General features: G+C 41.9%; 1 protein-coding gene across 1 annotated transcript in view; it reads left to right on the plus strand.

The window, feature by feature from the left end:
* The window catches only part of zgc:163022 (putative ferric-chelate reductase 1), a 33398-nt gene that overhangs the window by 2192 nt on the left and 10161 nt on the right, over positions 1–21045 (plus strand). The window contains exons 3-11 of the mRNA XM_067989668.1: positions 10–98; positions 715–865; positions 1996–2187; positions 2958–3059; positions 3441–3582; positions 6915–7028; positions 8929–9044; positions 9438–9524; positions 13232–13329. Of these exons, the coding sequence (XP_067845769.1) occupies positions 10–98; positions 715–865; positions 1996–2187; positions 2958–3059; positions 3441–3582; positions 6915–7028; positions 8929–9044; positions 9438–9524; positions 13232–13329 (1091 nt within the window). The remainder of the gene's footprint in view (positions 1–9; positions 99–714; positions 866–1995; positions 2188–2957; positions 3060–3440; positions 3583–6914; positions 7029–8928; positions 9045–9437; positions 9525–13231; positions 13330–21045) is intronic.

Here is a 21045-nt window from a genome sequence, read left to right on the forward strand (position 1 = left end):
TCTCCACAGAACTCTGCTGTAAGTCATAACTCAGCAACTGAGAAAACAGAGATTACAGTCACTTGGATTGCACCGGACACAGACAACATTGAATTCAGGTAGATTTTTAAATATTTTATTGTTTTCTTTTATGTTTCCTATCTCTTTCTCTGCCCCCCCCCCCCCCCAAAACCATTGTGACTTATTTTTGCCCCTCACTGACCCAGACAGTTGCCTGAGAGGCATTTGGTTCCCAGCTTATGACGATGTCACTCATGAACTGGAGGTAAACACGAGCACAGCAGGTTCTCCCACCCCTGAATTTTTCCTGTCCTTTCTTGAATGAGTGTCCCATTGGTGTCTATCTTCAAATGACAGACTCATCATTTGAGGTCAGAGCCTGGATTACAAGCACCACTTTGATGTAACATTCAGCCAGTGTGTTCTTGTGTACAGGTCTGAAGGCTGATCTCTCTACTGTGTAGTGTATTAGGCTGGGTAATCCATTCTCTGAACTTAAAAATGGCAGCTCCAGTTGGGAGCCCAGCTGCAGCCCTTTTTTAAAAAAAATCAAAACTTAACCCTTTTTAAAAAGGGAACACCAAGGATAAGTCCATTTATGAAGTCTTATTCTGGAGTACTCCTTTTAACTGGCAGCTTAGAACTTTATAACACAAACAAAATTATATCACAATAACAATACCCTTCTAATTATACATAGCATTTTTTTTTTAGAGCCACTGTTGTGCAAAATTTCGGAACGTTTTGGACTGAGGTCAAATCGCGGACCATCCAAAGAAATGTCACTAGTGTGTCTCCTACCACAGCCACAACCTTGAGTACTGCCACTCAACAGGGGATCAGCTCAACCTCAAGCTCCGATACAGTAAGTTGAGATTTCGTATACTTGAACTGTAGTCTTCTCCATAATCACCACTGAAATGACTTAACAATTCTAATAAATGTGCAGCAATGAGAGGAACAAGGCTATTGAACTATAAGATCTGATTCATAAAAGAAAGCCATTTGGTCCATGTCTCTGCTGGTGTTGGCTCCTTAACTGTAATCCTATTTCCCTGCCCTTTCCACATATGCTTTTACATACTTGCTTTTCAAATCCAAATCCCTTTTTAAATGATAGTCTCTGTCTCAATAGCCATATGTTCTAATGGCGCTTTGTGTGAAAAAATGTCTCCTAACTTCCCCTTTTGTTCTGGTGATAATCCTGAGTCTGTAACATCCCCCTCCCCTTGCTCCGTATTGATTTTTGCCAACCAATGGAAACAATCTTTCATTATGTACCCTCACAACCACCAATGATTTTGAAAACCTGTATTAGATCCCCAACCTTTGTTCTAGTTGTGGGGGCAGGGGAGCAAAGAAACAATTTTTTTGAGCCTTTTCTCATAACTATAATCGCTCATTCCAATCCTGGAGTCTTCACTTTTCATAGATCTTATAACATTCCTACAAGAGGGTGTCCAAAATTGCACATGATATTCCAAACATGATCTAAACAAAGTCTCGTACAAATTCAATATCACTTCCTGTCATTTTGTATTCAGTGGCCCTGTATATAAACACAATCTCATTTGCCTTTTATGTAGCCTTTTCTACCTACAATCCAACATTTTTAAAGTTTTATGTTTTTATAGGCCTAGATTTCTCTGTGCTTCCACTCCTGTATTATGAATATTGTCATTTAGCGCATGTACTACTTACGTTTTTTTACATTGGAACTGCATCTGCTACCTATCCGCCCACTCTGCGAATCTGTCTTTGTCCTCCTGCAGAATTAACATGCATGCTAATTTTGATGTCATTACAAACTTCAGTATTACTTGTTCCTATGACACACAAAAATAAGAGGTCAGAGTAGATCACACACACACACACACACACACACACACACACACACACACACACACACGCAGCTTCACTGCAAACAACTATTTTAAAACCAGAGAATGAAGCTAATTTTAAGCACCATGACATTTACCACCATCTTCTGTTCAGACCCAGTTCTCTAGTGATGGATGTGGGATCAGAAAGTTTTGCTTCAGTAACCCCGCAGAGTGCAATCCAGCCAGGGATCCGAACTGTTTCTTTATGTCTTCCGTCTCAGTGGGTAACCAAGGCCTGCGATTTGAAATGAGTGGAAAGGCAAATGGCTACATCTCGCTTGGCTTTTCAGATGACAAAATAATGGTAAGGAATCTTGGAAGATGATATGTATAAGATGTAAGTTTAGGAAGTAGTCTAAATGTTGGTCAAAATGAATGCCGTTCCTGGTTGGTAGAGCTGGATCTCCTCTATATACATTGTAGTTAGTCGGACTGAAGTACTTGGTATGGATGGCTCGCAATTGACATTCCAAATGGCAAAGAATGTTGATCTGTGATTTGCAGTGAAGACACTTTTTTATTCATTCATGGGATGTGGGCATCGCTGGCGAGGCCAGCATTTATTGCCCATTCCTAATTGCCCTTGAGAAGGTGGTGATGAGCCACCGCCTTGAAACACTGCAGTCCGTGTGGTGAAGGTTCTCCCACAGTGCTAATGGCACCATAGCAGAAGGCCACTCAGCTGACCATCAGGTAAGAGTCAAACGCCAAAATAGGTCTTCCTGAAGAGGCGAAATACCAGTGAAAGTACATATAGTCTCCAACAAAGTTAATTTTTTTTTCTTTTCAGCTCACTTAGATTGGGAGAGGGGAACAAAGTTTCTTAACATTAAAAGTAATCCTGCAACTAATGCTTAATGTCCACAGAATACTACACTGGTTTCAGCAAGAATGAGTTATGGGCTATTCACTTAACTCTGGATTGCTTGGCTATTATAAACTAATGTTTGAAATTCTCAATGGTACAAATACATCCAACAGCAAGAAAATGTGTGAATGGCTTAAATTGCCCTACCTGACACATTTCTTTTTTTTGAGGCATCCTGTCATTGACTGGTTCCATTTTATATCTAGGGCAATGATGATATCTACATTTGTGTTTTGGACTCCGCTGGAAAAATACAAGTTCAACGTGCCTATTCCACAGGAAGATCACGTCCTCTCACTGAGCCGCTGGTAAAATCTTCAACTTGTACACAAATAGACTGTATAAAAAGCATCACCGTGCCCTATATTTCATTAAAAAAATACAATCGAGCCTGATGAAAAGGTTCAACTGATATACTCAAACCTCCAGGTTAGAAGTCTGTGGGTTCGAGCCCCATTTCGAGGGACTGGGCTCATATTCTAAACTTGGACTCTAGTGCACAACCGAAGCCTGGATTAATGCATAGCATGCAGTGCAAATGCTAATAAGATAGCCCATAGAATACAGAAGCACACTATGAATTTGTGTCCTCGATTGCAGTCTGCGGTCCTTATTAATTCCTAGTAGAAGCTTCAAAAGCTTCCCTGAAACATGATGTAAAAGGCATAACAATGATTATTCATACACAGGGTGAAGTAGACAGTATAACTGTTGCAAATAAAAATGGGGTTATTCAATGCTCATTCGTCACAAGAAACAACATTTCAACAGCACAAAGAGCGGCCAACAACATGTACTACTTATTCTTCGCGTATGGGCCTGCTTTTAATGGTAAGTGATACTGTGAGATTAAGAACATAAGAACATAAGAAATAGGAGCAGGAATAGGCTAATCGGCCCCTCGAGCCTGCTCCGCCATTCAATAAGATCATGGCTGATCTGATCCCAACCACAAATCTAAAGAACACAAGAAGTAGGAGCAGGACCCGGCCACTCAGCCCCTGGGCCCTCTCCGCCACCCACAGGGCATTGACCGATCCGAACTCAGCTTCATGTCCAATTTCCTGCCCGCTCCCCATAACCCCTAATTCCCTTTACTTCTAGAAAACTGTCTATTTCTGTTTTAAATTTATCTAGTGATGTAGCTTCCTGGGGCAGCAAATTCCACAGACCTACTACCCTCTGAGTGAAGAAGTTTCTCCTCATCTCAGTTTTGAAAGAGCAGCCCCTTATTCTAAGATTATGCCCCCTACTTCTAGTTTCACCCATCCTTGAACATCCTTACCGCATCCACCCGATCAAGCCCCTTCACAATCTTATATGTTTCAATAAGATCGCCTCTCATTCTTCTGAACTCCAATGAGTAGAGTCCCAATCTACTCAACCTCTCCTCATATGTCCACCCCCTTATCCCTGCGATTAACCGAGTGAACCTTCTTTGTACTGCATTGAGAGCCAGTATGTCTTTTCTTAAGTGTGGACACCAAAACTGTATGCAATATTCCAGGTGCGGTCTCACCAATACCTTATATAACTGTAGCAATACCTCCCTGTTTTTATATTCTATCCCCCTAGCAATAAAAGCCAACATTCCGTTGGCTTTCTTGATCACCTGCTGCACCTGCAAACCAACTTTTTGATTTTCTTGCACTAGGACCCCCAGATCCCTTTGTATTGCAGTACTTTCCAGTCTCTCGCCATTAAGAAAATAACTTGCTCTCTGATTTTTCCTGCCAAAGTGCATAACCTCACATTTTCCAATATTATATTGCATCTGCCAAATCTCCGCCCACTCACCCAGCCTGTCTATATCCCCTTGCAGGTTTTTATGTCCTCCTCACTCTCTACTTTCCCTCCCATCTTTGTATCATCTGCAAATTTTGATATGTTGCACTCTGTCCCCTCCTCCAAATCGTTAATATAGATTGTAAAGAGTTGGGGACCCAGCACCGACCCCTGTGGAACACCGCTGGTTACTGGTTGCCAGTCTGAGAATGAACCATTTATCCCAACTCTCTGCCTCCTGTTCGATAACCAATCCTCCACCCATGCCAGAATATTACCCCCAATCCAGTGATTTTTTATCTTAAGTAATAATCTTTTATGTGGCACCTTGTCGAATGCCTTCTGGAAGTCTAAATACACTACGTCCACTGGTTCCCCTTTATCCACCCTGTACGTTATATCCTCAAAGAACTCAAGCAAATTTGTCAGACATGACTTCCCCTTCATAAAGCCATGCTGACTTTGTCCTATTAAATTATGCTTATCTAAATGTTCCGTTACTGTCTCCTTAATAATAGACTCCAAAATTTTACCCACCACAGATGTTAGGCTAACTGGCCTATAATTTCCAGCCTTCTGCCTACTACCCTTTTTAAATAACGGTGTTACATTAGCAGTTTTCCAATCTGCCGGGTCCTCTCCTGAGTCCAGGGAATTTTCGGACAAACTATTGTGTTCATGTCTTCTGAGTTCAATGCAGCATCCAAATACATTGTGTTTCTTATCTAATCTTTATACAATTAATATAGAAGACTGCTCCACACGCCTCTTAAAGCACTCCTCGTCATCTTGTCATGCACAACTTTAGTTATGTAGTTTTGAGCTTTTCCTCAGTGATAGAATGAAGCTATTAATGTTTCAGTGCTCAATCAATACTCTACCTACTATACATTTGTAAGTGTGGAAAAACCATTTAAAATACTTTAAACGTTATTTGGTATTTATAGTATATTAATGTGCAAGGTTCTAGAGTGTTGCAGAGTTGTCTGGTTTCTGCTTTTGTGATGTTTTTTGCTGAAGGATACTTAGCTTGGTAAGGGGGGCAGGACATGATGAACACAGTGTGGGCTAGTGAAGATTTTCACCTCAATTTACAACTCAGTTGATAAAAATATCATTGCTACAAGATGAAACGTCACTGGTTAATGTTTCCCAGCCAGTAACTGCAAATGTGGTGTATATATAACCTATAACATGCATTTATATGGTGTCTTAAACACAATAAACATCCCAAGGTGCTCCATAGTTAGAAATGAATGCTGAACAGTAGTAGAGGAATTAGGAAACATTGTAAAAGGTTGTGTTAAGGAACCTTTCATGCTTGAAAGTGTAGGTTTTGAACAGTCTTTAAAGGCAGAGAAAGTAATAACAAGACAAAGGGACAGGTAACCCAGATGGGGAGAGGTGCACAGGAAGTTAAGGTCAAAGAGTACAACGTGGGATATAAAATTGGAGGTGGCTTCTGAGGTTAGGAGTAGCAAGGCTGTGGAAGGATTTGTAAATGCATACAATGATTTTGAATTCAATGTGTTGGGGGTGGGGCGGGGGGACTGGGACATAATGGATGTCAGAAGATCAGGGTGATGGGCAGGCAGAAACATAGTGTAGAACTAGATCGGAGCAGCAGAGCTTTGGACCAGTTGGAGTTGGTGTAGAATGGAACAGGGGAAGCCAGTGAAGAGGGTGTTGGAGAAGGTAAAGTCTGGAGACAAAGATAAGGTTCCATATCTGGAGTATAAGATAAAGGCTGGCAATATTACACGGGTGGAAGTAGAGTCTTGGTGATGGATAGAATATAGTTGAAGCTCAGCTCAAGATCAAATGAGACACTGAAGTTGTGTGCTGCCTGAGCAAGCACCTGGGGAGAAGCATGGAGTCAGGAACAAGGCTATGGAATTTTTTGGTGGGACCTGATCTGGAAGAATTCAGTCTTGCCGATGCACAATTGGAGAAAATTGTGGCTCATCCATAGTTTTATTTTGTACAATCTACTTGACAACACCTATGATGGCAGTGGTGGAGAAGTAGAGTTCAATGTTATCAGCATTCGTGTGGAAACTTACCCCTTCCAAAAAATAATATAAATGGTGCCAAGGATGGAAATTTGGAGTACTTTTGAGGTGACTGTGAAGGAGCAAGAGGTCGAAGCCATTGTTGGAAATGTGTTGGTTATGGTGGAACAAAGTAAGGGTAGTCCCAAGGAGGTGGACTATGGAAGAGAGGTGGTGGGGGAAGGTGGAATGGTTGACCATGTCAAATGACTAGGAGAAATAATGTGCCATGGTTGCAGTTGCAAAAGATGTTGGTAAATAGTTTTTTAATGGTCTATTGCTACCATACATTTAACCATGTTCTATATATATATATATGTATATCAGGAGAAATAAGGAAGCATCAAGTGACCCCATTCATCTCGACAGAGAAATTGGATGTTTCAGTTATACAGTCAGCAGGAGGGAGCAACAACAAACCCATTATCATCAAGACTCATGGTAAGGGATGTGAAAGCAGTTCCTAACTGATAGTACTGTTCTACAACTAAGTAAATGCAATTATCAATGTTGAATCAAAAATTAGCTTCTATTTATTGCAAATCATAAAGCTATCCACTGTGTACTTTATATACGAATTTTTTTTCAACATGACACATTTTACAATTTAGCTCTCCAGCACAGAGTTTCATGCAATGGGAACCTCAAATTGGGAATTCAGGCACAGAGGTGTAATGCTCTTGCTTTGCAGTCTATGCAGTTTTCCGTCCATTGGTTTTAAAGAATGGAAAATCATGTGGGCTACAGATCTGGCACCCTGACCTTTGCACTTGAATTTCTAATGTGCTCTTATGTGAAGTCCTGAATTGTATAACTTACCAGATACCACAAATAATTAGTGCCACCTGGTTAAAATTTTTATCTGCTTCTCCTTATTGAGCTGTCAAGTGTCACTTTTTCTGAAAGGCAAGTGTGGCACTGTAGATCTTCCCAAGTTTGGCATATGGCCTGAAATGAACGACCCCACTTTGCCCAGGCAACAAGCAATAATGATTCTCTTTTGGAGATTGTTTATTGGTAGTTCTGTATAAGGGGTGGCATTTTTTATTGAGAAACCAAGGTCAAGGCCCATCATACAGGATACCATCACAGTTGTAAAGAGTAAAAGATGAGGTAAATCATGAAGCACGGAATAGGTGATGCCACGCTTGGGTTTCAAAAGCCTGGAAAGTAGCAGATGAAGGGAAAACTGAGATTTGCGGGGGGGGGGGGAAGATTGTTGCGTGTCCTTCCCACAACCCACTTTTAGGTTGTGACCTTAGATTGAGGATTGCTGCCAAACACATTTAGCCTTCATTTACAGTACATTCGCCAGGGATCCAGGATTTTGCATGTTCTAATGAGGTTTGTGGTACATGGAATGCCTCACATTGGAGTATAAAATAGGAAATAGCCAAGATTCATTTGTGATGGTCATCCAAGCAGACTATAAAAGAAGTGGCTTTTAATAGGAGCAAGTGTATTAGTAACTTCACTACCCAGCACAATGCATGTTCTTCACTAAAGCAGATTTATGTTATTGCTCTGTATCTACTGGAAGCTGAATTTCCCAATGGGGAAATGGCAAAAGTGTTTCTCTGGGTAAACAAGACTTCAGTGACTTGCTTGGTAAAGTGATAGATTAAAGTTTGACTAATGTGGGCAATGTCACCAGAAATGGCTTGAAAGGACCTGATGGTGTAAAAGTGCAACACTGTGGGGACTCGGTCCTACAGTTTTCTGTGTTCATTTGTTTTTTGGTGACCCTGACAGGTGTTATACTCCCACCAGTATAGCTCTCAGGATCATGGGGGTAAACAAGCCTTCTCACCATGTCAAGGTACAATTCCTAGGGAAGGACCTTTAGCATAGAAAATGTCCCAAGGTGTTTTACAGAAAAGATTAAAATGAACAAGATAGTGAACCAGGATGGGAAAATTAAGAGCTGGCCAAAAAGATGGGTTTTGAGACTGTTTTTAAAGATGGTAAAAATGGAGGGAGTTCAAGGGTAGCACCAAGGCTTTGCCACCAATGGTATGGTAAAGGGAGGAGGGCATGCACAAAAGGCTAGTCAGAGGACTGTGCAGGAGGGGACATAAGACTGGAGTTGGTTGCAAAGATAGAATGGAGTAAGGCTATGGAATGATTTGAAGGCGGTGTACTGAGGAATGCGGTGTCTGTGAGGATGTGACTTTTATGGGCATGTGGGCAGCTAACTTTTAAACAGATTGAAGTTCATGGAGGATATTGTAGAAATCGATTCTAGAAGTAAGAGGGAGGTAATGTTGCAGAGGTTTTGGTAGTGGATAGGATGGGAATACAAAAAAATATATAAAGCCCTACCACTTTTTCTATTTTAAAGGTGCACTGATGTTAATAGCCTGGATGACAACTGGAAGCATTGGCATGATAATTGCTAAATTTTTTAAGAGCATTGGAGGCACAAAGAAGATCTTGGGCAAAAATATTTGGTTTCAGGTAAGCTGTAGAAAGTTGATTTACTTGTTTTCAGGATTGCCAACTAAACCAGGTCATTATTGAGCCCTGACCATGTTCCAGTTCATTCCCATTCCCTTATCCTCTGAAAGAACTTCTGCTGAGCCCTGTATTTGGTCAAATAATGAAGTAGTTGTGTGGCTGCTATTTTACTCCCATTATCTTGGCACTTGGAGCCCCTTTAACAACTTGCATATAGTAGTTTCAACTGTATATCTTTAGGGAATTGTTTGTTCCACAGTTGGACTTTTGATGGTTGTGGGAGGGGAAAGGTTAGTTAATCATTTTTCATGAAGTTTATACATGTTAGTTCACAGTAAATAGAACCCAGGAATGAAAACAGTATGTATTAAATAATGTATCTTTGTTTGTTAGCTTCATTGGTCCCTGATGGTGCTAACTGTTGCAGTAACAATCACAGGCTTTGTGCTGGCATTCGTGCAGGTGAAAGGATGGAGTTATGTAAGTTATTACTTTTTTAATGCACTTTTTTCTTTTAAAAGAGGGCAATCTGATGAGAACCTAGGAACAGGAGTAGGCCATTCAGCCCCTCGTTCCTGCTCCGCCATTGGATAATATCATGGCTGATCTGTGATCTAACTCCATATACCTGCCTTTGGCCCATATCCCTTAGCTTTTTGGCAACCAAAAGGTATTATCTATCTCAGATTTAAATTTAGCAAAAATATTTGGTTTCAGGTAAGCTGTAGAAAGTTGATTTACTTGTTTTCAGGATTGCCAACTAAACGGGATCATTATTGAGCCCTGACCATGTTCGTTCATTAGAGTGGTTTTAGTCAGTTTTTTTTAATATTGATGTTTGTATCATTACCCTTTTGGGTAGTAATTCAGCACCAAAATCAAAGATGTAATAAATCACTATTTTAACGTTCTTCAGAATATAATTTCTTCACATTAAATTTCTTGCCACATGTGCACTTACTTTATCACTTTTTGTCTCCCATTGTGACCGCGCTTCCTTCTGCTACTTTTAATGAGCAGGCTGTCAAGTCTGTTTAAAATTACCATTATCCTTATGTTGTAGCATTTTAGTCCTCCCACCAATGGTGGCACTGTCTCACCTCTAAAACTTCATCTCCCAGCTTTGCAAAAGAATCCAGCTTCTGGGGAGCTGCTATGGCAACTGCTATTGCTGACTTTCACTCCCTCCCAATGCTTACCTCTTCAGTTCTGCCTGCTCTCACTCCCAGCTGCTTCTTTTTAATATCACTCGGCCCCAGTCGGGGAATTTGCTGTGCTGGTCAACTCATTTCCGAATGCAAATGAGAACATAACATAAGAAATAGGCGTGGGCGATATGGCCCCTTGAGCCTGCTCTTCCATTTGATAAGATCATGGCTGATCATCTTCTACCTCCACTCCACTTTCCCGCCCTATCCCCAAATCCCTTGATTCCCTTAGTGTCCAAAAATCTATCGATCTGTCTTGAATATACTCAACAAATGAGTAGCCACAGTTCTCCAGGGAAGAGAATTCCAAAGATTCACAACCCTCTGAGTAAAGAAAATTTTCCTCATCAGTCCTAAATAGCCGACCCCTTATCCTATGACCCCTAGTTCTAGACTCTCCAGCCAGGGGCAACAGCCTCTCGGCATCTACCCTGTCAAGCACTCTAAGAATGTTATGTTTTAATGAGATCACCTCTCATTCTTCTAAACTCCAGAGAACAAAGGCCCATTTTTCTCACTCTCTCCTCATAGGACAAACCTCTCATTACAGGAATCAATCTAGTGAACCTTCGTTGCACCCCGTCTAGGGCAAGTACATCCTTCCTTAGGTAAGGAGACCAAAACTATACACTGTACTCCAGGCGTGGTCTCACCAGAGCCCAATATAATTGCAGCGCGACCTCCTTACACTCATACATCCCCATTCTCAATGATGGCGGAGTCCAGCACGTGAGTGCAAAAGACAAGGCTGAAGCGTTTGCAACCATCTTCAGCCAGAAGTGCCGAGTGGATAATCCATCTCAGCCTCCTCCCGATATCCCCACCATCACGGAAGCCAGTCTTCGGCCAATTCGATTCACTCCACGTGATATCAAGAAACGGCTGAGTGCACTGGATACAGCAAAGGCTATGGGCCCCGACAACATCCCAGCTGTAGTGCTGAAGACTTGTGCTCCAGAACTAGCTGCGCCTCTAGCCAAGCTGTTCCAGTACAGCTACAACACTGGCATCCACCCGACAATGTGGAAAATTGCCCAGGTATGTCCTGTCCACAAAAAGCAGGACAAATCCAATCCGGCCAATTACCGCCCCATCAGTCTACTCTCAATCATCAGCAAAGTGATGGAAGGTGTCGTCGACAGTGCTATCAAGCGGCACTTACTCACCAATAACCTGCTCACCGATGCTCAGTTTGGGTTCCGCCAGGACCACTCGGCTCCAGATCTCATTACAGCCTTGGTCCAAACATGGACAAAAGAGCTGAATTCCAGAGGTGAGGTGAGTGACTGCTCTTGACATCAAGGCAGCATTTGACCGAGTGTGGCACCAAGGAGCCCTAGTAAAATTGAAGTCAATGGGAATCAGGGGGAAAACTCTCCAGTGGCTGGAGTCATACCTAGCACAAAGGAAGATGGTAGTGGTTGTTGGAGGCCAATCATCTCAGCCCCAGGACATTGCTGCAGGAGTTCCTCAGGGCAGTGTCCTAGGCCCAACCATCTTCAGCTGCTTCATCAATGACCTTCCCTCCATCATAAGGTCAGAAATGGGGATGTTCGCTGATGACTGCACAGTGTTCAGTTCCATTCGCAACCCCTCAGATAATGAAGCAGTCCGAGCCTGCATGCAGCAAGACCTGGACAACATCCAGGCTTGGGCTCATAAGTGGCAAGTAACATTCGCGCCAGATAAGTGCCAGGCAATGACCATCTCCAACAAGAGAGAGTCTAACCACCTCCCCTTGACATTCAACGGCATTACCATCGCCGAATCCCCCACCATCAACATCCTGGGGGTCACCATTGACCAGAAACTTAACTGGACCAGCCATATAAATACTGTGGCTACGAGAGCAGGTCAGAGGCTGGGTATTCTGCGGCGAGTGACTCACCTCCTGACTCCCCAAAGCCTTTCCACCATCTACAAGGCACAAGTCAGGAGTGTGATGGAATACTCTCCACTTGCCTGGATGAGTGCAGCTCCAACAACACTCAAGAAGCTCGACACCATCCAGGACAAAGCAGCCCGCTTGATTGGCACCCCATCCACCACCCTAAACATTCACTCCCTTCACCACCGGCGCACTGTGGCTGCAGTGTGCACCATCCACAGGATGCACTGCAGCAACTCGCCAAGGCTTCTTCGACAGCACCTCCCAAACCCGCGACCTCTACCACCTAGAAGGACAAGAGCAGCAGGCGCATGGGAACAACACCACCTGCACGTTCCCCTCCAAGTCACACACCATCCCGACTTGGAAATATATCGCCGTTCCTTCATTGTCGCTGGGTCAAAATCCTGGAACTCCCTTCCTAACAGCACAGTGGGAGAACCGTCACCACACGGACTGCAGTGGTTCAAGAAGGCGGCTCACCACCTCGAGGGCAATTAGGGATGGGCAATAAATGCCGGCCTTGCCAGCGACGCCCACATCCCGTGAACGAATAAAAAAAAATACTTCAACCCCCCCATGCAATAAAGGCTAATGTACCATTTACCTTCCTAATTGCCTGCTGTACCTCAAATGTTGATGTTTTGCGCTTGATGCCCTAGCTTCATTCTTTCAAGCCCTACTGCGTTATTTCTGGGCCCCTCTGGGATATACCCCCCCATCACCTGATATGCTGACAATGGAATAAGGGCTTGTGATTAAATCCAGTGTGAATTTGTTTGTGTAAACAGGATATAAATGCTTGTCACTGCCCTTACACCTTTGCTTCAAATGACACCAGTGATGCTTACTATTTACTGACCGGAACAGAAATGCTGAATATCATTTACTTATTTTCACCAAAATAATTCTCCATCTTGATCCATACACTGAATTATTAAATAAGGAACTAATAAGTGGAGGACGACTCCTTTTTTAAAAATTCATTTTCCTTTTTTCACACCAAACACCTTAATTCTTCTCTATGAAAATACCACTTTTTGCTAAATTATAGTAAAACTTTGCTTTCTCCTATTTTTTTTCTCTTGCAGAATGCAGGAGCTCACCCTGTGTTGGGGTGTATTGTAATGGGGCTCGCACTGATTCAACCTACTGTAGCCATCTGCCGACCGTCACCAGATCACAACAGGTCAGTTCAATAACAATTCAGCATCTCTTATTGTAGCCTGATGTATTTTGAATCATAAGAACATAAGAAATAGGAGCAGGAGTAGGCCAATCGGCCCCTCGAGCCTGCTCCGCCATTCAATAAGATCATGGCTTTTTTTTATTCGTTCACGGGATGTGGGCGTTGCTGGCAAGGCCGGCATTTATTGCCCATCCCTAATGGCTGATCTGATCCTAACCTCAAATCTAAATTCATGTCCAATTTCCTGCCCGCTCCCCATAACCCCTAATTCCCTTTACTTCTAGAAAACTGTCTATTTCTGTTTTAAATTTATTTAATGATGTAGCTTCCACAGCTTCCTGGGGCAGCAAATTCCACAGACCTACTACCCTCTGAGTGAAGAAGTTTCTCCTCATCTCAGTTTTGAAAGAGCAGCCCCTTATTCTAAGATTATGCTCCCTACTTCTAGTTTCACCCATCCTTGGGAACATCCTCACCGCATCCACCCGATCAAGCCCCTTCACAATCTTATATGTTTCAATAAGATCGCCTCTCATTCTTCTGAACTCCAATGAGTAGAGTCCCAATCTACTCAACCTCTCCTCATATGTCCGCCCCCTCATCCCTGGGATTAACCGAGTGAACCTTTGTACTGCCTCGAGAGCAAGTATGTCTTTTCTTAAGTATGGAGACCAAAACTGTATGCAGTATTCCAGGTGCGGTCTCACCAATACCTTATATAACTGCAGCAATACCTCCCTGTTTTTATATTCTATCCCCCTAGCAATAAAAGCCAACATTCCATTGGCTTTCTTGATCACCTGCTGCACCTGCATACTAACTTTTTGATTTTCTTGCACTAGGACCCCCTGATCCCTTTGTACTGCATTACTTTCCAGTTTCTCGCCATTAAGATAATAACTTGCTCTCTGATTTTCCCTGCCAAAGTGCATAACCTCACATTTTCCAATATTATATTGCATCTGCCAAATCTCCGCCCACTCATCCAGCCTGTCTATATCCCCCTGTAGTTTTTTTATGTCCTCCTCGCTCTCCATTTTCCCTCCCATCTTTGTATCATCTGCAAACTTTGATATGTTACACTCGGTCCCCTCCTCCAAATCGTTAATATAGATTGTAAATAGTTGGGGACCCAGCACCGACCCCTGGCTACTGGTTGCCAGTCCAAGAATGAACCATTTATCCCAACTCTCTGCTTCCTGTTGGATAACCAATCCTCTACCCATGCCAGAATATTACCCCCAATCCAGTGATTCTTTATCTTGAGCAATAATCTTTTATGTGGCACCTTGTCGAATGCCTTCTGGAAGTCTAAATACACTACGTCCACTGGTTCCCCTTTATCCACCCTGTACGCTATGTCTTCAAAGAACTCAAGCAAATTTGTTAGACATGACTTCCCCTTCGTAAAGCCATGCTGACTTTGTCCTATTAAATTATGTTTATCCAAATGTTCTGCTGCTGTCTCCTTAATAATAGACTCCAAAATTTTACCCACCACAGATGTTAGGCTAACTGGTCTATAATTTCCAGCCTTCTGCCTACTACCCTTTTTAAATAAGGGTGTTACATTAGCAGTTTTCCAATCTGCCGGGACCTTTGCTGAGTCCAGAGAATTTTGGAAAATTATTACCGAAGCATCCACAATCCCTACTGCCACTTCCCTCAAGACCCTCGGATGTAAGCAATCAGGTCCAGGGGATTTATCCGCCTTGAGTCCCATTAATTTACTGAGTACCAATTCCTTAGTGATTTTAATCGTATTTAGCTCCTTCCCCACCCCCCCCCCCCCCCCAGAGCCCCCTGTTTGTCCACTGTTGGGATATTCTTCGTGTCCTCTACCGTAAAGACTGAAACAAAATATTTGTTCAGCATTTTTGCCATCTCCATGTTTCCCACCATTAATTTCCCGGTCTCATCCTCTAAGGGACCTACGTTTGCCTTAGCCACCCTTTTTCTTTTTATATAACTATAGAAACTCTTGCTATCTGTTTTTATATTTTTTGCTAATTTATTTTCATAATCTATCTTCCCTTTCTTAATCAATCCTTTAGTTACTTTTTGCTGTCTTTTGAAGACTTCCCAATCTTCTATCCTCCCACTAAGTCTGGCTACCTTATATGTCCTTGTTTTTAGTCGGATACTATCCTTAATTTCTTTACTTCGCCACGGATGGCTTTCATTTCTTTTACACCCTTTTTTCCTCAGTGCATATATATTTTTTGAAAGTTGTAAAATAACTCCTTGAATGAACACCACTGCTCATGTACCGCCTTACCCTTTAATCTATTTTCCCAGTCCACTTTAATCAATTCCGCTCTCATACCATCATAGTCTCCTTTATTCAAGCTCAGTACGCTTGTTTGAGAACCAACCTTCTCGCCCTCTAATTGGATATGGAATGTAACCATGTTATGGTCACTCATTCCAAGGGGATCCTTAACTAGGATATTATTAATTAATCCTGGCTCATTACGCAGGACCAGGTCCAAGGTTGCTTTCCCCCTTGTAGGATCAGTTACATACTGCTCAAGAAATCCATCCCTAATACACTCAATAAACTCTTCCTCAAGGCTGCCCTGCCCAATTTGATTTGTCCAGTTAATATGATAGTTAAAATCCCCCATAATTATAGCTGTTCCCTTATTACATGCCCTGACTATTTCCTGATTAATATCCTGAGCTTGTACTGACTCAATTCATTCTCTGGCTATCAGTTAACTATTTAAACAAAGACAGGTAATTAGATTTTGGTAATATGAGGAAGGCAAACTCAGCTGCAACAAAAGAGGAATGTGCTTCTACCATGTTGAAAGGTAGAGCTGCACTCTGAATGTGGAATCCATTGTTATTACTGCAAGTCTGTGCTGTATAGTGATGTTAGTAACCATGATAAGAGGAGGAGAGAGAGCAGAGCATGGGATCAGTGATAAAAGGAGGAGAGAGAGGTGAAAAAACACCTAAAGTGATGTTAGCACAAGGGAAGGAGCTGATTGAGTTTATAAGTCTCTTTTTTTTGTAAAGTTTATTTAATATAATAAATCAAGGCATGGCAGGGAACCTCAGACCTGTTGAATGCATATCTTGTGCCATGTGGGAACTCCAGGACACTTCCTGTGTCCTGGGACAGAATTAGCAGTCACTTGGACAAGTGGATTTATTAGAGTTTATTAAAGGCAAATCGTGTTTAACTGACTTGATGGAGTTTTTTGATGAGGTAACAGAGAGGGTCGACGAGGACAATGCAGTTGATGTGGTGTATATGGATTTTCAAAAGGCATTTGAGAAGTGCCACATAATAGGTTTGTCATTAAGATTGGAAGCCCATGGAATAAAAGTGTGTGTGAATATAAACTAAAGGGCATAATGCTAAAAGGGGTAAATTCTCAGATATCTGGGGGCATATGTACACAAATCGTTGAAGGTGGCACGGCAGGTTGAGAACTCGGTTAAGGCATACGGGATCCTGGGCTTTATAAATGGGCATAGAGTACAAAAGCAAGTAAGTTAAGATGAACCTTTATAAAACACTGGTTTGGCCACAACTGGAGTATTGTGTACAGTTCGTGGTACTGCACTTTAGAGAGAGCGAGAGAATATGATTCCAGAGATGAGGGCCTTTAGTTACATGGATAGACTGGAGAAGCTGGGGTTGCTCCCCTTGGAGCAGAGAAGGTTGAGAGGAGATTTGATCGAGGTATTCAAAATCGTGAAGGGTCTAGACAGAGTAGATGGAGAGGAACTGTTCCCTTTGGCAATAGGGTCAAGAACCAGAGGACGTAGATTTAAGGTGATTGGCAGAAGAACCAAAGGTGATATGAGGAAAAACTTGTTTAAACTGTGGGTGGCTAGGATCTGGAATGCACTGAGGGGGGTGGTGGAGGCAGATTCAATCATGGCCTTCAAAAGGGAACTGGATAAGTACTTGAAAGGAAAACATTTTCAGTGATAGGGCAGGGGAGTGGGATTAGCTAGATTGCTGCTGCATTTAGCTGGCTTGAACACTCGATGGGCCGAATGGCCTTTCGTGCTGTAACCTTTCTATGATTCATTGCTGGAAAGAAAGCTGCGACAACTGCTTTTTGACCTTGCTGAATTTCCACGGCACTTTTGTCATCATAAAGAGACTGTACTGATATTTTCCAGCAGTTTTTTGATTGCATCTTTCCTCTTATATTTCCTACCCCTTGACCCATATTGCCATGCAAATGTGGTTGCCTTTATGACTTTTTGATTCTTCTGTGACATTCTCTGGCTGAGATGTCTGTCAGGCAGGCAGACTGCTGACAGACCTGGGCCTGTACTTTTTTTTTTGAGCTGGTTGCTAGGGATGTGGCACAAATGACTCCACCTGCTGATTTTCTATTCCCATGAGGAAAAGTATTAGTGCTGTTGCTGCTTCCCTCTGCCAAAATGGTAAAGATCAAAAGCTTGCATTCTACCATTCTGAAACCAGCATGCTGGCACACTGAATTATATTGTGCCACTGCAGTCCCTTTTAAGAAACATAAAAGTCGAGGGCTACAAAAGCCCACTTGGTCCCCCTAATTCTATCTTTAGTATTGTAACTGTCCCATCCTCGCAGCCAACTGTGTTCTGAATCTATCTTTCTCTTCCCCCTCCCCCCACCCCATATTCAGTGACTACTTTGCCTTGTTCACTCTGCAGAAAGAAAGAAGCTCCTTCTGGTATCTGATTTTAAATTTACCTTTTTAACTAGTTTATATCTAGGAACTATGATGCAATTATCCTGCTTTATTTTTAAAATATTCAGGATTTGCCTTTTGCCTTAACTGAACAGTTTCATATTTATATAACTTGGGGATGCTCCTTAACTGTCTTCTCTCTAAGCTTTAGTGGATTGCTTTTTTAAACCATTTCTCAGAACTCATCTCCCTCACTCTGAATCATTCTTATTGCCATCCTCTGCCCTTCCTCCAATGCTGTACATTTGTAGCAACCTGAACACAGCCATCCAAGTGCAGTGTGACCATGGCACTCTACAACCTCAGCATTACCACAGTGAAATTGTTTTCTCCTGTTCTGACTATATATCCTGGCACTTTATTAGCTTTTTTAAAAAAAATTGCTTCATCAGATTCTCTTGACTGAGGTAGTGCTCCTATTCCTTTTCTGAATCCTCCTGTTTGAAATCTATCCCACTTATTTTGTACTAGTGTCAAAATTTTGTAAAATGTGTAACATTTGGTATTTCATCTGCTATCTGTCTACTTATTGATCATTCTGCAAATCTTTAACTGCTCCCACTTTGTCTAAATTTGATAATTTTGTAGTTGGTTTTAGAAAACTTGATTCTAACGGATATTATAACTGATTCCACACTGGTACCATGATGTAGCCCTAAGGAGATCACATCTTGCCACATTGTACAAGATCTTTTTAATAACTGAGGCCTCTGATGTTTAGCCAAGTCACTTCAAAATGGAACAGTTTAGTGAATTCAACCATCTTGATTTTCTTTCCTGAGCATCTATTCATAACTAATCAGACTAAGTAAAGAAGGATTTTGATGCCCAAGAGAAAATAAAGGCCCTTATAAGCTTCTAAACAATGGAACAGCAGAACTGCTTCATTATAACGAAGAAAGTGTTAGCACTGAGTGGGAACGTGTTTTTAGTTGAAGGCTTAATGGCTCATGTCTATATGCTTGAGATATACAGAAGTGTTCTTTATGACTCTTGTGAAAACATTAATATACCCAGGAGCTCTTCGGAACACTCATCAGTTCTTCAGGTGATAGTATTGGCTTTATTTAGTGAAATGCACGTTCAAACTCTCATGCAACGTGCAGGCACGTTCCCAACCTAAACCAATTTTTGCAAATCCCAAATTACTCCTGATTGCTATACTAATAATTTACTGTATATTTCCTTAACTAAAAGTATAAATGCCCACGTTTGCTCAGTGAGTTTACACTGAGTAACTGAGCCATGCAGACCAAAAAGATCGCTGGTTCAATCCCCAATCCCTAATCTGTGCTCATTAAATTGGGTTAATGATTGGGGGGGTGATGGTGGTGCAGAGGAACTGTTTCTCCTCATTGTAATCCGGGGCGCCCTGCTGGCACTTTGCTTGTGTAGCTTGGTTATAATGCTCACTCATCATCCTGACAATGTCAGGACATGGTTAAGGGGATCCCAGCCCACGGTGCCCAATTTCTTTGATTCTTGATTGGACATCTGAAGGGGTGGGGCTGAGGGAAGAGAGTTCCCATGCTGGGACTTTCCTATACCTCAGGCTGTTTACCTCGTAGTGATCATGATGCTGGTGTACAGATTGTTGGAGCAGCAGATATTGGGCCTACCTGAATCCTGGCTTGGCATCCCATTAGAAAGCTGACCTGACTGTCGACATATTGTTTCCCTTATAATAAGGGCCAACTGGGCAGCAACGATGGGCTTGCTAGCACGCAGTTGACCAATGCCACTTTTCACGCTCCCTCTCCTCTTGGATGCCCAAGATGTGCCCACATTGGCATGGGTTCCTTCTGCTGTCATGTAAACGAAGTGACTTCCCCTGGACACCAGATACTCCAGTGGGGTCAAGAGCAGAGGTCGCATGCGCCCACACTGCCGTTCTTCCACCAGCAGAGTGGGGCCCAAGGATTTTAACCCCTTTTATTTCCCAGGTCCCTTTTGAATGTTCTACAATGTGACCTTTTTTATGTAATGACTTCATTAATTTATATGAATCTTTAAAATCCACTGACATTCCCAGATTTTTTTTTTTGGGTGGTGGCTCAGTTTAAAGGGAGAAAAATCCCTGAAATTTTCTATCTATTTCTTACAAAAAAATCAGGTCCGGAGATGTGCGAGCATTGCACATTGAAGAGTCTTTATCATGACTCTGGCTATGATATCAAAATGGATATTTTGCACATACTGCAAAATTTTAGGATCGGCTATTTCAATCAGATTTTAAAAATATTTGTGCTACTTAATTTTAGCTATCAACATTTTGCAGCACCCAGTCATTTACAAATCATAGATGTACTTTAATGCTAAATTACTGTGACATTATTTTATGATCATGGAAACTTATCTTGCATTACATTTGGAACTGCCATTGAGCCCATAAAAATGGTGTAAGTAATTGTTGTCATTTAGGATAACCATGCATTATTAATCATTTGCTTGTGTTCTTGAGATATAATCAAAATAAAGCTGATTTTTCTCTGAATTTACCGGTTTTGATGCTTAAAAAATAAAAACTGAAACACACAACAAATAAAAATAAATAGTTTTTTTTTAAAAGGTCCTTAATAATTCAACATGTCCTAGAGGGGGATCAGCTCATGGCAAAGGAGTGGCATTTATTGCAGGAGCTGAGAATGATGGGCTCGGTTTCCCTGATGCTCATTTGGAGAATAATTTTGACTTACGATTGATATCAGATAGGCAGTCTGATGAGCACATGGATAGTTGTAGGGTTGAGGGAAGTGACGGAGAAATAGAACTGATGCTGTGCCAGTGGATGATACAATTGAGGGAGCCAAAGTTAGATCCGTGGCAGATTCTGGCTGTGTCTTTCATGAGAAAGCATGATGTGCACGTGGAAGTCAATTGAAATAATGACTTGGGGAAAAGTAACTTTTTGTTGCAATTTATTTCATTTTGTCATTAAATACCATTTTTAATGAAGGATATTTATCAAATGATGAAAGTAAGATCAATGGCTATTTTGCATCAATATCTT

Source organism: Heptranchias perlo, chromosome 9, assembly GCF_035084215.1.
Source record: "Heptranchias perlo isolate sHepPer1 chromosome 9, sHepPer1.hap1, whole genome shotgun sequence".
In the NCBI taxonomy this organism is placed as follows: Eukaryota; Metazoa; Chordata; class Chondrichthyes; order Hexanchiformes; family Hexanchidae; genus Heptranchias; species Heptranchias perlo.